At 43.1% G+C, this 18,777-nt stretch overlaps 1 protein-coding gene and 1 non-coding gene across 2 annotated transcripts in view; both read left to right on the forward strand.

Annotated features, from left to right (window-relative positions):
- The window catches only part of EXOC4 (exocyst complex component 4), a 750,526-nt gene that overhangs the window by 587,738 nt on the left and 144,011 nt on the right, over positions 1-18,777 (forward strand). Inside the window, exons 12-13 of the mRNA XM_060633916.3 lie at positions 4,119-4,255; positions 17,923-18,078. Coding sequence (XP_060489899.1) covers positions 4,119-4,255; positions 17,923-18,078 — 293 coding nt within the window. The remainder of the gene's footprint in view (positions 1-4,118; positions 4,256-17,922; positions 18,079-18,777) is intronic.
- On the forward strand, positions 3,537-3,643 carry LOC132680032 (U6 spliceosomal RNA). Its single transcript, XR_009610487.1, has one exon. It is a non-coding gene; the product is annotated as a U6 spliceosomal RNA (small nuclear RNA).

Raw genomic sequence — 18,777 nt, forward strand, 5'->3', positions numbered from 1 at the left:
TAGTAGGTTAATGTGGTCAGAGCACAGGGTTAGCATGCTCGGTGGAGCTGGAGAGAAGGTCAGAAAGGTGGGTAGGGGCCAGAGTTTCAAAGGTTGGGGGCGTGGGAAAGAACACGGACTGAGAAGGAAGCTCAGGCTCTCACCCTTTTTCTAGCTGGACTTTTTATGGGTCCTCAAGCATGCCACTGGTCATAGTGTCCTCATTAGTATAATCAGAGAATGAGGGAGAGTCATTCCGAAACCTTGTTCCAGAAACACTGTTCCAGAAGATGTGAAAAGGTCTATGTTGTGCCGTGAAAAGTGTTTTCTTGGGGCGTCTGAGTGGCTCAGTCTGTTTAAGCATCCGACTTTGGCTCGGGTCATGATCTCACAGTTTGTGAGTTCGAGCCCTGCGTCAAGCTCAGTGCTGACTGACAGCCAGGAGCCTGCTTCGGATTCTGTCTCCCTTCAGTCTCTGTCCCTTCCCAACTCGTGCTCTCTCTCTCTCTCTCTCTCTCTCTCTCTCTCTCTCTCTCACACACACACACACACGCACACACGAAAAGAAAAGAAAAAAATGTTTTCTTTACTTAAATAATTAGGGGAAGATTGAATACCACACACATTTGCCTGTTTAAGATTCACAATGAAATTAGCATAGTAAAAGTTTCCAGAGTCCTCCCTCCAGTGAAGAAACCACTTCCGTTCTCTTTAACTCAGCATTTTCAATTACTTGAACTTAGAGTCAGTTTTCTGTACTATTAATGTTGGCATCATGCTGCAGAACCCCATTTTGACGAACTATGGACAAGGTCTTAAAGGTCCAATCATCATCATTCATTCATTCAGGTTTTTCAAAGCGCAGAACTCAAGAGCTGGTCCTTATATACCCTGTTGTTATTTTAGCCTGCTGGTGTATCCCTGTGAGAAACTTTAGTTATTTCTCATAGCACTGTTTTTTGGGTTTTTTTTAATTGCGTCTGCTATCTCGGGATTTTTTTTTTTCCTTTTCTCATTTTTCACATCATGCCCAGACTTTATTACCTGGTAATAAGTTGCAAGAAATGAGAATTGAGTTGTTTCTAAACAAATATCAATCATTTGTGATGTGTTTAGTAGAAATTATAATGAGTATAATCAGGGTTTTACTTATTATAAAGTCATTATATTCAACATTGGCAAATCCCAAAATTAATAACAAGTCAATACATCATTTGAAATGCCAAAGAAATCAAATAAATAAAAACATAACTGACCTTGTTAAAAATTTGATATTTTCAACATTTATCTGTCAGAGCCCCTGATTTAGAAAATGTAATAAATTCTTGAAAAATGGGAACTTTTTTCCCCTGTAAAATATACCCATCATTTGGCAAACTACAGTGTCATTTGCCTTGAAAAGAACGTGGTGATTGATTATCCAGAGTGCTACCATGACAAGGGAAACCAAGCAAATAGCTGGAAAATTGTATGTAATCATACAGCATAACATAGGCTCTTTGTTGAGCACAATCATTAGAATTAAACTGTGGCATTCCAGTCATTCCCTGTAGGTACTTCCTATTCACCCCAAAACCTCTGTCTCCGGGGGGACGTTCCCACGTGCTTGCATTTTCCCCTTCCCCTCCGACCATCGCACGAACAAAGACCACACCGAACCCACACAAGATTGCAGAACACAAGGAAGCCGACGTCTGGCATCTCTTTGTGCCATTCGGAGAGGTTTATTTACATGTGCTAACGTTACCAGTACTGTTTCTTTTATTAGTAGCATTTTCCTGAAGGTCCTGAGAAATTGTAAACACGTGGGGGAGGGGAAGGATGGGAGATGGACAAAGGGAAATGAAGAAAGCCAGTCTTGCTTTCGAGAAGCTGGTGTTCTAATCAGGAAGACCAAACACACCTGAGATGACCTAAAAACAATTCTACATCTCTTCGGCTGTGTAAAAGCACCGTGCACCAATTGAATACCGGCGTAATGGAGGCCAGTAGAAGAGCCACCGAATTATCCTTGGTTATTAGAAGACGAAATTGAGTCATATGAAAGGAAGACGCTCCCCCAAACCTGCCCCGAGTTAATTATCAATAGCTTAATTGGAAATAGAACCAAGCCCTTTCTCTCAGTAAAGCTGAGCAATCCCCCAGTGCCCCTCTTCCCTACGGTGTTTCACATTTTCAGCGGGCTTTGTTAGGATGGCTGAACTCCGCTCCCCTTTATTAATTGCCCTCCGTGTGTTGTAGGATACCCTGTGTTCTGAATCAGGATGAGGATTTTAGATTCTTCTGAGCAGCGTGGGGACATGTAGCTAAGCAGAATCAATTCCTGTCACTCACACACAAATACAGAAGAACGGGATTATGGATCAGGGTGAAGCCGCAGTGCTTTAATCTTAAAATCAATACCGAAAAGGAAGTTGAACTTGTGGGGATTCTATAGAGACTGTAATTTGGTTTCCTATGAGGTTTGCCTTCCAGAATATAACTGTTCCTTCCTTTTCACCTTCTGATTATTTTACTTGGGGGGGGGGGGGTTGCTGCGGGGGGGGGGGGGGGGAGAGGACCAGAAGAAAAGAAACCTCTACTTATCTGGAATAAGTATGCACATATGAACTCGTAACTCAAGCTGATCCTCCATTGTATTGAGAAGAGCTGTATGCTTTTATCCATTCTTTTAATTTTTAGAAGAAAAAAATTAACCCGGACCCTGAACCCCATAGTCTGCCTTTATGCAGAGTAAAATGCCTTTGATTTTTTTCACAGGTCACTATCAGAGTAGAAAACAAATTTTTTTAAATGTTTATTTTTATGGTCTGAATCTAACCATAAGCTTATGTAATTCTATGTAAATAAATACATCTTCAACAAACCAGTTATCGACCAAAGGCTTCCAAGATGCTAAGCATGTGATTAGTATTTACTCCAGCGTTATTCTGTTCCTTTTGAAAGAGGCATGAACTAATGGTTTAAACAACTCAGTCTTTTCTTAATCCGAGGTTTAGGGTTGATTGAATGTGCCTCTTCTCAGAACACTGATTTGCTGCACAGTACCGTCCGTCTTTAGCTGTAAGGTGGCTTTATTATTTGTTTCCCTGGGATATTTCTTTAATTCCATTTTTGAAATAATGTCTGAGTCTGTTTGGACACTGCTTCTGCAGCAGCAACAACAATAGGAAATATCTGATCCAACAAGAAAATGGTTGGGCCACAGGCAGGGGAACTCCGGGCTAGCTCTCCGGCAGAATGGTGTAGTTAAAAGAGCAAAGCCCGCAGCCCGTGCTTTGTTCACTACCTTTTCTAAGCCTGTTTCTTCATCTTTAAACTGTGGATGATCGTGGGGCTCGCCTGATAGATAGGTACGTGGAGAGGATTAAGTGAGCTAAAGTATGTAGGGCGCCTAGCACTGGACTTCCCACTTGTAAGAACCCAATAAATGGTCATGATTCCCATGATTAATGTGAGTCTCAAATGAGGTAACGTATGCTGTGTATGTGAAAACACTGCATAAGCCCAGAAGGCACAATACACATGTTAGTTGTTGTTCTTAAGAGATTGAGATTGTGCTCGCTTCGGCAGCACATATACTAAAATTGGAACGATACAGAGAAGATTAGCATGGCCCCTGCGCAAGGATGACACGCAAATTCGTGAAGCGTTCCATATTTTTGCACCGGGTGTTGTATGGAAACCAATTTGACAATAAATTTCATATATTAAAAAAAAAAAAAAAAAAAAAGAGAGAGATTGAGATTTGGGAACTTTTAAAACAAATCACAGAGGACATTTTCTCTGTGTTGCGTTTCATAGGTCCCTAATCTCAAAGTAGAGCCCTGGAGGAGATAATCCAGGGGCTTGAAAGCCATAGCCATAGTTTGTGGATGCCAAAAAGCCTTTGAAACCAATCTGTAAATCCCTGTCCGGTGTCCTTCCACAGAACGTACTGTCTCAGGGGTTTGGGAAACCGGCACTATGTAAGATACGTATTTGGTTGTTTGCAGTCGATACTTGGCATGAGGATCGCATCCTTCCAGGAAGGCTCAAGTCGTAAATGATTGCCTCCTTTCAGTGGTCTTTCCTTGTCCTTCACATGACTTGACATCAAAACAAAACGCAAACTCATGAATTTCTGTGTCCTCTCGCAGAGCACAATCATCGTGGAGAAGACCGTGCAAGACCTCATGAACCTGATGCACGACCTGAGCGCGTACTCAGATCAGTTCCTCAACATGGTGTGCGTGAAGCTCCAGGAGTACAAGGACACCTGCGCTGCGGCCTGCAGGTAGAGCTCAGGGTGGGAGCCAAGGAGAGTCACGTCAGACCCTGACCCTTGTTATGCTTGTCGATGCTGCTTTCGGAGCCTCGCTTTTCCACCGTGATGGAAAAGGACCGGTTTTTGCGTTTGTCAAGGGGCCTGACGAGAGCACGTGTCGCAGAAATAGTCTCCGAGATGCACACGTCTTCACACCAACAGAGGGAATGAGAGCGACCAAGGGGCAGCACCACTTGGGACTGCCATTGAGTGGCATGGACAAGGTGTCAACCTTGATTTTCAGGAAAAGCTAGAACTGTAAGATTGTCTTCTTCAAGGAAATGCCAGATCGCATTTAGGTCTTGTGATCCTAAAAGATCTTTCAAGTAAAGCAGTTTCAAACTTTCAGCATCCTTTATAATCCAGAATGTGATTTCTCCCTAGTTCTTAAAATGTGTTTCTCCTGATGCTTGATCTGTAGCCTTCCCACTGTCATGAAAAGATAATTACACCTGCTTCCAGCATCAGCAGAAATGAAGAACCATTGTTAGGAACTTGAAATCCCTCGGCCTCCCCTCTGATTTCCTTTCTCTGGGTTCAGAAATCTCATGGAAAAGATCATAGCGCTGTGGTAACAAGCTAATAATAGGAACAAATTATGGTCTGGTTGACAAGACCTGAAACAATTAGGGAAGAAAAGAATGTATAATAAAATACTAAATTTTATGTCATGTATAATTAAGGATAGATATGAAAGTGCAGTACATAATCAAGTACTACCTGCACAGTACAGGACGTAAGAGCAGAAGGAATGAAATGTGAGAGAGAAAAACAGAGAAGGGGGGACTGGCTTGAGGAAAGACTTCTCAGGTGAGATGTGTGCTGCGTCTCAGAAAGACATGGGATGGAGGGAGGCGGACAGAATAAAGAAGGACGTTGAGGGACACAGTGGAAATACCGACATAGTTCCCTGATATTTCAGCAAAACCATTACCTTCCTTGTGGGGGACCCAAGGCTGGACACAGTGCTTCTTATTACGTCCTGTCATTGCACTGGTCAGAGATTTCTGGAGCCTTTACCAGATCCAAGACAGCTGAGTGTGCAGGGATGAAGTCAGTCGGTCAGTCAGTCTCCGATTATACCTTTAATGAGTGTGCCATCTTGGTAGAGGATAGGAAGGCAAGTTGGAGACCACGGCATGAATGTCCACAACATTGATTTGTGACAGAAAATATGGTAAGATAGATGGACACGCTGTAGGAGGAAGAAATGACTTGGGGACAGGAGCAGCTTGATGAAGGGTATGAAGTAGGCCTTGTAAACAGTGAGGAGGAGTTAGACAGGATTTGGACTAAAGTTGCTGAAGGAAGGAAGGAACCAGAGCAATTTCAAGGAGGTGGGAAGAGAAGGAAAAGAAACAACAAAGGATGAATGTTTGGGTTTTTGGAAAGGAAGACTGAGCCAAAATGGAGGATCTTAAATGCCAGGCTGAGGGAACTTGGCCTTGTAAAAACTTTTAGGTAGTGGGGAACCACTGAAGGGGAGTGAATGGGGAGTACCAAGCACAGACCTGTGCGTCAGGAAGATTTTTCTGAGCTTTGTGTAAGATGGACTAAAAGGGAAGAGTGTGGAGGTGGAGGGAGAGGGACAGATCAGGAGACACTAGGAGGTAAATTTGTAGCCTTGTGGCCGCTGGTTGGCTGTAGAGGGTGGAGAATGCAGGGAGAAGTACTCGGGGAAATTAGCCTTGTCTTTCCTATGCTGTATTTGTAGAGAATTTTTTTTAACTCGAATTCAAGATCTCACATTTACCCATTAAATTTAATGTTATTTTTAGCTCAACGCTTCAGTCTTTTGAGATATTTTTGAATCCTCATTCTGTCATCAGAAAATCTTAGCTTTTCCCCACATTCCATGCCATTCTTGATAAGCAATCTTTCAGTTTCTTATTATGTCATTTGAAAAAAAAAAAAACAGTGTTCAACAGGACGGGGCTAAGTTGAGAATTCGGGGGGCGGGGGCGCACCTCTCGAGACTTCCTTTGAGATTCCCATGTATATGTTACTCAGTGCTTCAGGAGTTCATGTGTTTTTTTTAACTGTGAACCCAGACTGTACCTCAAGAGCAGGGTTGGAAACCTACATTTGAATGCCAAGTTTTTCACCTGTTAGTTATATGACCTTGAACAGTTTCAGCTTCTCTGTGCCTTACTTTTCTCATCTGCAAAAAAAAAAAAAAGATAATAATAGTTCTTCCCTCGTAGGGTTGTCTTGAAAATGTTAGTCTTCTAGACCTATTTTTAGCAAAATAGTAAGCTTCCCCCAAAATGATTAGCCACGACTCTGATGATGACAAAGATTACCTTTATCACCATCCATGACGGTACCTCCTGTATTTTATTATCTGCCCTATGAGAGACTTGTTAGATTTCTTGCTGGTGTCTTTCGAGTCCTAATCCTTATAATGCAGCTACCTTCCCGCTCAGGTCTCCCCAGATGGGCACGTACAAGTCTGCAAAGGACAGTACTAGGTATTTGTTCAGGAACCCTCCCAAGGGGTCCCTTTCACTTTCAGGACCAATGGGCCCTACCCTGCTGAATCTTTGTTAAGAACTCTCATCTTGGACAGCTTACAAATTACCCTTGGAAACAAGGTCTCTTGACCTTGAGCCAAATTGACCATTTCTTCCTTCAAGTCAAGGAGTTACTCAGGAGAGGAACAAAGTTGGCGTGACTTGTGCATTGTGAGCCCTTCTTGGCTCCTCATGAGGACCACTTCCTAATTGTTCACAAGCCATGTTCAATAACCTGTTCGAGAATTTTACCTGTAACTCCAAACTCAGCCGATTTCTGTCATTTACCTTCTTTTCTTTTAGGAACATCAGGGCGTTTGCTCTCAGGCGTTTTTCACTGTCTGCCAGGGTACCTCTAAGATTATCAGGAAGGCTTCTGTGATTCTCTGCTCTGAATTATTTCTGTGCCCCACGGTCCTTGCCTAAATTTATTAAACCTGTCAGAATATTCTTGGATTTCAGTAACTTGACACAGTTGGTTACTCAATCCTTAAAACAATATGTTGGTTTCTAGGATTTCATGCATTCGACAAATGTTTATTGAGTACTTCTACAAGACTTTGTAGATACGGCAGTGAACTTAAAGATAAAATGCTGCTTTCATGGGGTTTACATTCTGTTGGAGACGGAAGAGAGGAGATACACAATAAATATAATGCATAAACACAAAGAATTTTAAAACAGTAAGTACCGTCGGGGGAAAATGGAATAGGGTGAATGAATTCGAGAGTATGGGAGAAGGAGCCTGTAATTTTAAATAGGGTGCCCCAGAGGGCCCGCTCAAGTTGAAGTTTGAGAAGAGGCCCAAAAGAATTTTGGCAGTGAGATAAAGTATCTGGAAAGAGTGCCCTGGCAGAAGGCTAAGGCCCTGAGGCAGGACTCTGCATGACACATTCCCGGAGCCTCAGCAGGGAGACCAGTGTGACTGGAGTGTATTAGAAGGACATCCATGGGGCGCCTGGGTGGCTCAGTCGGTTGAGCGTCCGACTTCGGCTCAGGTCATGATCTCCCAGTTCGTGAGTTCGAGCCCTGCGCCGGGCTCTGTGCTGACAGCTCAGAGCCCGGAGCCTGCTTCGGATTCTGTGTCTCCCTCTCTCTCTGCCCCATCCCCACTCATGCTCTGTCTCTCTCTGTCTTAAAAATAAATAAAACATTTTTAAAAAGTTAAGAAAAAAAAAAGAAGGACGTCCAAAAGAGAACAGGGGACAGACCATGGAGGGCCTTGTCGGCCATGGTAGGGGTACTGAGTTCAACTCTGAATGAAAGGGGGAGCCACTGCAGGAATTGTACCTAGGGCCAGCAGGATCTGACTTACATTGTAAAATGTATTGAGAATCGGTTGTAGGGCCACAAGGGTGGAAGCAGGGGGACCATGTGACAGCTGCTGTGGCAATCCAGGTGAGAAACGAAGACCGTCTCCTAGCAGAGATGGTGAGAACTGGTTGAATTCTGAATATATTTGGAAGGGCCAACCTGCGTGATTCCCTGCCTGATTAGATAGTGTGAGAGAAGGAGAGGTGTCAAAAATGACTCCTGGGATTTTTTATTTGAAAAGACAGAGTTGCCGGCTCTTGAGACAGAGGACCCTGCAGGTGTGGGAGCAGGCAGATGAGGAATTCAGTTTGGGGTGTCTCAGGGCGCCTGGGTGGCTCATTTGGTGAAGCATCCAACTTCAGCTCAGGTCATGCTGTCATGGTCTGTGGGTTCGAGCCCCGTGTCGGGCTCTGTGCTGACAGCTCAGAGCCTGGAGCCTGCTTCCTATTCAGTGTCTCCTCTCTCTCTGCCCCTGCCCCGCTTGTGCTCTGTCTCTGTCTCTCAAAAATAAATAAATGTTTACAAAAACATTTACATTTGGAGTGTCTCTTAGGCATCCACGTGGAGCTAGGGAGCAAGCAGTTGGATGTATGCCTCCAAAGGAGAGAGGTCTGGCCATCAACATATAAATAGTAGCTATAAATGGTGTTTAAAACCATGGACGGGAGTGAATGCAAACATGACAGGGAAGAGGACTATGGGTTTGAAGAAGTTTGCAAGGAGAGGAGAAGTCACCAAAGTTGACTGAGAAGCAGCCCCCAGTGAAATAGGAGGAAAGTCAGAGAGTAGGGTGTCCCAGAAACCAAGGAAAGAAGGGAGAGGGGGTGATCAGCATTCAATCAGCATTAGAACAGAGCAGTGACTGAGCGACAGATTTAACAGCATGGAGGTCATAGGGGATCATCGTGAGAGTGGTTTCTGAGGACCCGTAGGAGCAAAACCTGGAAGGGTGTGGGCTTAGGAAAGAAACTGAGAGTGGGGAACTTGTAAATGTAGGTAAAACCCCTATAGTGAGATTTGGCTGCCATGGGGGACAGAGAAATGACATGGCTGGAGGGTTAAGGGCACATGAAGGGTTTTTTGTCCTTTTATGTGTTATTTTAAATAGAAGAAATCAGTGCGTGTTTAATTACTCTTCAAATGAGTACTGTTAAGAGAAAAGAAAATTCCTGATGTAGGAGAGAAAGGGGCAAATTGCTGAAATTCTAGTTTTGGGCTTGTGAGTAGAAGCAGGACATAATACCCAACCGGAGTGACTGGCCTTAGGCAGGAACATGGATAGGTGTTTGTTTGCCGTGGCTTGGCCTTCTAGGGACGGAACTATTTCTGTGTCATTCATGTGTCACCGTGTTGTCCAAACAGTACAACTGTGTCTCCATTATACCTACTACTTCTGGGAACATAGCTACTGCTTTTGGTTCCTGATATATTGTGGTCATCAAGAGTACCTTGATTCATTCCGCCAGGAGTCTGTCCCACTGTGGTGTCCCTCCTGGCCGAATTCCCTGGAATGGTTTCCATTTATTGGTGCCCACGATCAGATCCTCGCATATATATTATCTGTAGTGATCTACCACCGTTGCTGAAGTGTAGGCTTGGGAGGAATTATCTCAGGGATGGGAGAAGTAATTCTGTGTATCTTTGAAGGGGAATAAATAGAAAATCGTTTATATGGCTGTTATACGACAGCACACACACACACACACACACACACACACACACACACACACACACCCCACATATAATCCCATGATGCCTGTTGCCTATTGCTTAATCAGGTTTTTCAAGCCAGAGAGAAAGTGTTTTCTTATTGTGTGTCTCTGAAGATGCAAAGTGTCCTTACTTCCTCTCCTCCCATTTATTGCCCTCCCCCCGATTGGCACCTGCTGAGGAGTAATTAGGGCAGTCCTAATTTGGACAGCCAAATCCTGATTACAGTGAGAGGAAAAACAGGAAATGTTCTAGTTTTGCTGCCAGCAAATGACTGACTTAAATAGAAAGCCATATACAATTCAAATGATCCAAAATGATATAACATTGGGGAAGGAGGAAGGGAAGAGGGAAGCAGCGCAGTCTGATTCTTTCTCCGCAGATAGTCTTTTACAGAAATGATCAAATCCACAAGCTCACGATGCCCTCTGCTGAGAGCTGGCTTGTTTTCTGAGTTTACCATGAGAACCTGAGCGTCCACTGGGAGTTGAGAGATCTGAGGGAAGGTCAGAGACATCTCACCTCTCTGTGAGCACCTCACTCTGGAGAGAAAGACTGTACCGTCTAATGATGTCATGTTACATGCTTTGGATAAAGAGAGGTTTCCTAAAAGGGTAATGAGGACTAGAAGTCTTTTCCTTAATTAGTCACACCCCTTGGGGCTCGGAGGAAAACTCAGCTGTGAATTCTCCACTGCACGTATTCTCAATCAGGCAGTCGGTCCATTAGTCTGCTATTTCCAAGCTGAATGCCAGTCTCCCTCTGCTTATTCTTTATTCTGGGGTACCACCGGCAGCTTAGGTGTCCCCAAATAGTCATTTAAAGGTTGGAAATCATGGGTTTTTTTTTTTAAGTTTCTGCCTGTTCCAGTTCAACGTCAGTTCATTAAAAAGAAAAAAAAAAAATTTTTTTTTTTTTTTGGCCTTTCTGCATTGGTTTGGGCCTGGTAGAGAATACAAATAAACCATCTTCTAACCTTTGAGGCTCTGTTGACATAAGTCAGGAGCATGTTTTCATCAGGAGAAGGTATAACCATCCTCGGGGTTTACAGAAAACCGAGAACTGGTGCCAGAGCATGAAGAAAGAGTGACGTGGCGATGAACTTGCAATCGCCGATGGCAGAAACCAGGTCTGGCACAGGGCTCGGCAACTGATTGGCCCTCGGTATGTTTGCTGCACGAAGGAGGAGCTTCTTAGAGACTGAACAGGTTGAGCCAGCAGTGGGGTAGCATAGGTGGGTGTGATGTGTGGGGGAGACGTTGAGAAATCACAATGAGCAGGTGGACATCGTGGTTGGGTAGGAATGGGCGGGATAGGGGAGTTCTGAAAACTTCCCGTATCAAGGGAAGGAATACTGTCGGAGGTCGTGGCGAGGAGGCTGACCTACCTTCTCTGTGATCAAAGTGGTGTTCTAAGATCTCGGTGGCCCCGTCGTGCTGAATAGAAACTGGACACCGGGGCCCGTGGTGGGTCTTGAAGCCCTAGGGTTTCCTGTGTCTCCAGAGGCCAGGGTTCTGCGGACTGAGAGCTTGGTTGAACTTGGCCTTGCTGCGTTCATAACCCGGCTGAGGTCACGGGACATGGGGGTGGGAGCGCATGCACTAAAAGCCAAGTCTGTCTGGCTTAAAGCCCGAAGAAGAGGCAGTTTTGAAAACCTAAACTAACTTTGAATCTCAGACGGGCCAAGGGAACGCTGCAAGCTCCATGCAAGCTTGTCTCCAGGTTTTCCTCTTGAAACTGTGTTATACCCCTCACCCCCTTGGCTTACATAGCACTGATATATTCATTTGTACTAAATATTGAGCAGATACAAAAGAACACTTATAAAATGTGTACACTATCTGGTTCATAGAGAGCACTCAGCAAATGAGAGCTTTTATTTGTTCCTATAGTTTATTATGCATGACTATTCTAGCATCCCATTATATTGCAATTTAAACATTTTTTATGATGCATTATCTGATCAGTTACTGGTTTACATGCCTTTCTCTCTCAGAAACATTATGGATTCACATCAGACTTATTTGGGGGAGATTTCAAAGCCCACATACTGGATTTCCCACACTAGGGCCCCCTGAGTGATGGGCCTGGGCGAGAATAATTTTGGGGCGCCTGGGTGGCTCAGTTGGTTAAATGACTTCGGCTCAGGTCCTGATCTCATGGTTGGTGAGCTTGAGCCCCACATCAGGCTCTGTGCTGACAGCTCAGAGCCTGGAACCTGCTTCAGATTCTGTATCTCCCTCTCTCTCTGCCCCTCCCCCACTTTTGCTCAGTCTCTGTCTCTGTCTCTGTCTCTGTCTCTGTCTCTCTCTCTCTCTCTCTCAAAAATAAATAACAAACATTAAAAAAAATGTTTTTAAATGTCCCAAAAGTGATTCTCATGGCTGTTACTGGTCTAAACTCTGAGGATCTAGAAGGAAATTATTATGTCTTTCTCCACATAATTATCTCCAACTTTTAGCATGATGTCTGTATATAGGCCCCACTGACATGTTCACTGATCACGTGAATGATTTCCCTCTGCCTTCCGAGTGCACATCAGCTGGTACAGATGCTGCCCATGCAGGCAGGTGGCCCACAGATTCCAGAACAAGCAGCCAATTGTCATTTCTCCCAGGTAACTAACTCAGTCGACCATGATCAGATAGGAGTCTCTTGTAGTAACTTTGCTACAAAGGAATAACGACCTGGACAGGAATGGAACCCTACTCAGGAAAGGACACCGTCACTGTGCAAGGGACTGTCAGGCCTTAACTCGTCTCCTCGATCATAACAGTCCTGAAGACAAGACTCCCTCCATCTAACCAGTAAGAAAATGGACTCGGCTAAGGTCACAGGGTGTGCGGGTGGTTGTACGTGAGCTAAAAGCCAAGTCTGTTTGGCTCTAAAGCCCAGAGAAGAGACCCTGGAGTTAAAGAGGAAACAGGAAACCTGAGAAATGTTTCAAGTGGTTCAGAGAGACATGCTAATAGGAGCACAAGCTCCAGAACAATTGACACTGGCCCAATTCAGGTTCTGCCCTCACCAGACACTTGATCCTGAGCAGACCTTGGTAGTTCATCTATCAGATGGGAATAATCACAGTGCCCATCACATGGGATTATTACTAGGATGACAAGAGTTAATCCATGTAAAGTGTATAGGAGAATGCCTAGTTCATAGTAAATGCTCAAGAAGTGTCAGCTGACAGTTATTGCTGCCGGTGTTTTTGTTATTTACTTTAAAATTAATTCACTGGGGCGCCTGGGTGGCTCGGTCGGTTAAGCGTCCGACTTCGGCTCAGGTCATGATCTCGCAGTCCGTGAGTTCGAGCCCCACATCAGGCTCTGTGCTGACCGCTCAGAGCCCGGAGCCTGTTTCAGATTCTGTGTCTCCCTCTCTCTCTCTGCCCCTCCCCTGTTCATGCTCTGTCTCTCTCTGTCTCAAAAATAAATAAACGTTTAAAAAAAATTTAAAAAATAATAAATAAAATAAAATCAATTCACTGATCATATTGTTATTCACTAATAAGATGGCAAAAGAAAGGTATTTTTATAACATCTGTTATTTCCCTGGTGTTTTGTCCTTCGGTGTGGTATTCATTCATTCATTCATTCATTCATTCATCCATTGCTTGATTTATTCCACAGTTATTTGTGAAGCACTTTTAGGGGCTAGCATTGTTCTGGATCTAAGAGTATAGAAGTGAATAAAACAGGCAAGGTCCTGCCTTCATGCATTTTACGCCCACATGGAGGACACAGGATACAAGCAAGTAACAATCACAGTAAATTTCTCAGAAATAAGGGTGAGGGAAAGACCTTGCCGAGGACGTTGATGTTTGAGCTAAATTCGGAAGGTTGAGAAGGAGCCATGTGGCAAGATGGGGAAGAGCATTCCAGGCAGAGGAGGGAGCAGGTACAAAAATGGCAAGAGGCTTACAGCCTAAGTGCATTAAGCCTAGCGTAACTGGAACAGAGGGAGAAAGAAGTGAATAGTGAGTAAGGTTGGACAGGTGCAGGGGTCAGATCATTTGGGTTGTTTCTGGCTACACATGAGAATCACGTGAAAGCTCGAAGCTGTCCATGCTGACCCCCACTTCAGAATGTGTAATTGATACATTTTTAAAATGCATCCCAAGTATTTTAATGTGCGCCAGAATTAAGGACCATTGACAAAGGATCTCAAGGCTAGGGAATTTGGGTTTTGTTCTAAATGCAATAGGATGGCATTCAGGGTTGAAATAGGCAGTTGCCTGGCCTGATGTCTTTCCATAAAGATCTTCAGGATATTCATATTTAAAGTTGCTTGTCATAAGAAAAATCTGAACGCTGACAGTTGAGGCATATTTTAGATTAATTTGTGGTCTTCTGTTACAACACAATTATTTTCTTCTTGGTTTTTTAAAATATCAGTTATGACCCTTCATATGAGAACTTGTCTATTTAAAGGTTGTTATTAAATCATGCCCAAGGGTTACCTTCTGTAAACTCTCAAATTTCAAATCCTTTTCCACGGGTCTTCCTGAACTCTTTCTGTGTCCCCTGAGCCAGAGTACCCAGATGTTTCTGAAGTTGTGATTCCCGGGTAGAAATCCATACCGTCATAAAGCTCTCTGACCAGCGTTGAGTGGTCAGAAAAGTAGCCTAATAGAAAAGTAGCCTAATGTCTCTCTGCTCTTTTCCTACTTATTCTGCCCCATCTTCTCTTAAGGGATTTCAGGGTGTTGTGTTTGTGTTTATTTCAATTAGAGGCATAGCACTACCTGTTACTTTTGCATCCCTCATCGCCATTGTCACTGTGTCACTGGACATCGCGTTACAGTGTGGCCTGCTACGGGTCTGGTCATTCACAGTCGAAAACCCACTACAGCGTCTCAATGAGAACCATCTCTGTCCACGGTTCATCGGGCTGTGCGTCTCATCTGTTTAGCTTGGCTCCTGGGTTTTGAAGTATCTGGAAGATTCAGTCTGGGAAAGTAAACATCATGCCCCGGCTGTCACCAAACAGTTGAATCCAATTAGCCCCACCTGCCCCTGGTTGTTTACCTAATGAAAGACTCAGCATCCCAGCTGTGTCCAGGGACCAGGCCCACGTGGCATTTCCCAACTGTTCCAGAGAGGAAGCGATGCACATCAGAGCCAGTCCACACCAGCAGATGTTTTCTGAACGAAATTCGCTCAACTGTGTCTAGAGGGTGGACCCTTCTCACGGCCGCCTTATCACCTGTTCCGAGAGGTGCACCGATTTTCCTCTTCCTCCTGGGAACGGGTACCGATAGCTGCACAGATGGCTCTGTCTGTGGCCCATTGAGCCGTGAATTAATTAGTAGATTATGGTTCTGGTAGTGGTGATTAACCCTACTCCTCTTGTGGAATAATTGTTGGAAACGTAGCTCTTCTTTTTCGCGGCTATTCGGGTATGTCCTAGAATGTGGTAGCCCACACAGTCCGGCTGATCACAAGATGAGAAACTAATAAATGCAGTTGGTTAGGATGGGAACTTTGCCATTTGAATTAAAAACTCCCTTCGGGGTAATTGTATGTTGCTAACCAATGCCAGTATTTCAAACTAGAATGCTTTGGCATTTGGGATTGAGCTTCATTCTGATATGAATTAATAATTTATTGTTGCGCAGTGTATAGAGGTAGGCATCTTAGTTCTTTTCGATTACTGTTGTTTTAATAAAATAGGATCTATGAATATTAGTGAAGCCAGTAATATAATATTGATTATTGAATTAAACCAGTCTTTAAAAAATATATGTAAGTAAACAATGTGGGTGCTTTTAATGTAGTCTTTCACTGACATATTTTTTTTTTTCATTTCAGCTAGTGCTAAGGTGAAAATTCTAGATCCCTAAAGTGTACAATGCCACCTCACATCTATTTACCCAAACTGTTTCCTAAACGCTGAGCATCCATGGGCTCAAAGATTTAGATGCCAGAAAACTGAGTTGGGTTCTGACTCCGTGGAACAGAATTTCACCTGGATTACAGTTCTAAGGGGGAATTGAACCACCCGGCAAAAGTTCTTTCTAGATACAGATGCTGAAGTTTAAGTTTTATGTAATACTCACAGCTCACAAAATATTCTTCCTTTGTTGTTTTTTTTTTTTTTTTTTAAAAAAAGCATTTTAAAATGTCAACCCTGGGGGTGCCTAGGTGGCTCAGTTGGTTAAGCACCCGACTTTTCATTTTGGCTCAGGGCATGATCTCACAGTTTGTGAGATCGAGACCTATGCCAGGCTATGTCTGAATGGATGTTACTCATTGATGACAGTGTCTATGAAGGGGAGGAAGGAGCTTCATTAGAAGTAAATGCAGGATCAAGAGGTTGATTCGTTTCTTCTTCTTCTTCGTTTTTTTAATAACGTGGGTTGGGGAATATAATGAGAGAGATAGTAGACATATAGGGAAAGGGGGATTTGAGGGGTGGTAGGGAGGATCCCTAAGGGCCTAGGTAGAGGGATTACTGGAAGTAAATGAGAATGAAACAGATTTGAAGACATTTCTGTGGGGGATAGAGATGGAATGTTGAAAAGTATATAATTAGGAACCCTCCTTTCTACATCAGATAGGAAGAGTGTGGGGGATAAGCAATGAGGAGATAAGGGACAAAGGTTTAACAAATAGGCGTTGAGAGAGTGGGAAGGGAAGTTGACCAGAGACAGGTAAAAACACCAAAGAACCCTGAGGGCCCACTCGGCATACAGCATCATAAATGTGAGATAGTACCATTCTGTAAGGTTGTATCCAGCACCCCACACACGAATGTGGAAAAGTCAGATTGTGGGATTAATTCATAAATATCACAGGAAAGAGGCAAGAAAGTAACAAGGAAAAAAAGAGAATAGAAGGTACCATTGAGAGTAATTTGAGAGACACAAAAGAAGGTTTTGTAGTCTAATTTCTGTATCACTGACCATAGTCACTGTTAGAAAACTTTTGATTATGGTGCATTAGAAAAATTCTAGAAATCAGCTATGGTTCTCTTATTCTAGCTTATTTTCAGAGAACCAGGAGAATATTGTTTCCTACAACGTGAAATCCTATTACCTTGAGTCAGGTGCTGATGAGTCAAGGTTTTTAGGTTTCAGCTTCTTTTGTTGACAAATTGTATGTTGGTTAAGGAGGTTTTATCATGCATACACACAATGCTTGTGTTGTATATTTAGGAATGCATAATGTCTCCTAGTATAATCCTTACGCCAACATAAATTCCTGCCTGTGTTGGAGGGAAAGCTCTCAGTGTGTGGGTCAGCTGGAGAGGGGATAGCCAGCTAATTAGCAGTCCGTTCGTAAATAAGTGTCCTTTCTGTCACCTAGAGTTGCTGATGATTTTTAGACCATTGAAATTAGTTACAGTGACAGAAATGTTGAACAGAAGGAGAAGCTTTTTAATTAAGTTGAAATTGGACGTTTAAGATGAATTTACAGGTACATTCTGGTCAGTGCAGTGTTAATAGCTAACCCATGGGCCCTATTAAAGGACTTGAAGCCCGTCACTCTAGGTCACCAGTCAAAGCCCACTGGAGAGAGCAATAATCAAAGACTTTTTCTATCTGACATCAGGGGCAGAAGGTTTCTCTATGATGGTAGATTTACTTTGAATAGAGGGGTGTCCATAGTTCAAAAAGTACCTTCAAGTAGAACTAATTGGTGGTTTAAGCCAAGAAGTCAGAGAACAACCTTTTGTAACACTTTCGACCCTTTCTGGTACCATTTATGTTGTGACTTAATAATATTCTTTTATATTAAGCGCTTGCCCCACTTGTTATTTGTCCAACATTTTTCTTGAAAGATCCTCCCCCCAAACCCTACCATACAGTTTTATTTACCCTAAGGGATTAATTATGATAAGGGCTACTAATTAGTATTATTATGACCTTTCACAATTACTCAACAATGAAGAAACTACGCATGAAATCCAGAGATAGTTTCCAAGTAATGTGACCTGTTAATGGATGTCATGACTCTAACTCACATAATGGATTATGTTAATAAGAGAGACGACTGTAGCATCTTTTTTTTTCTCCCCCCACAACAGAGGTAGGTGAAAAAGGCTAACTGGGTACCAGGCAATGTGCTAAAGTGTCTCTTTTCCATTGACTATATTCAGGAGCATTGTCCAGTCAGAAGAGAAACTTGTCATCAGTGCATCTTGGGCAAAGGACGATGATATCAGCAGACTCTTGAAATCTCTACCCAACTGGGTTAACATGGCTCAACCCAAACAGCTGAGGCCAAAGAGAGAAGAGGAAGAAGATTTCATACGGTAAAAGATCTCTTTTCTAAGTTGTATTAAACATCGAGAGGAAAAACATCTGTTTAGCCAACACTCTCTTGCGTGAAATTGTGGGCGATTCTGAATATCAAGCAGCAACGAAATGAACTTAGTAAAGTCTTTCTGTGCTAACACACCCCATTTCCCATGTGAAGATGACTCTTGTACTCAAAATTTTTGAAGGGCTTGATGTGAATCAAATATCTTTTAACTTGTAGGTCATTTTTCCCTCTCGGGAGAAGCATGTAATTTTTTCATTAACGCATGTATTTATTCAGCAAAGCTGCAGTCACCTTATTAGGTGCCGTACTGTGGGAGCAGGGCAGTTAACGATGCAAAGTTCTTGCCCGTACAGAGTATATTCAAATTGTTCTCAGCATGTTCTTTAGTTGAACTTTCTGGAAACAGGCTTCTCAATTTTGTTCATATACATTGGGTTATCTCTGATTGTTTCCTACTTATTTTAAAAAAGTAAGGTCTCTCTTTCAACTTTATCACTCAAAATATACCTCTGTACAATATAAATTATTTACTTAGCCATGACAATATGGCCTAATTTGACGAAACTACTCGTTTTCACCTGGCTGGCTTGCCACAGTGGAATATTTCCACCTGTCACTTTGGAGCTGCATCAAGTAGAAAAAAAATTGAGGTAACACTTTGCAACATTAAAATTAGGTTTCTTCTTGC

This window comes from Panthera onca, chromosome A2 (genome assembly GCF_046562875.1).
Source record: "Panthera onca isolate mPanOnc1 chromosome A2, mPanOnc1 haplotype 2, whole genome shotgun sequence".
In the NCBI taxonomy this organism is placed as follows: domain Eukaryota; kingdom Metazoa; phylum Chordata; class Mammalia; order Carnivora; family Felidae; genus Panthera; species Panthera onca.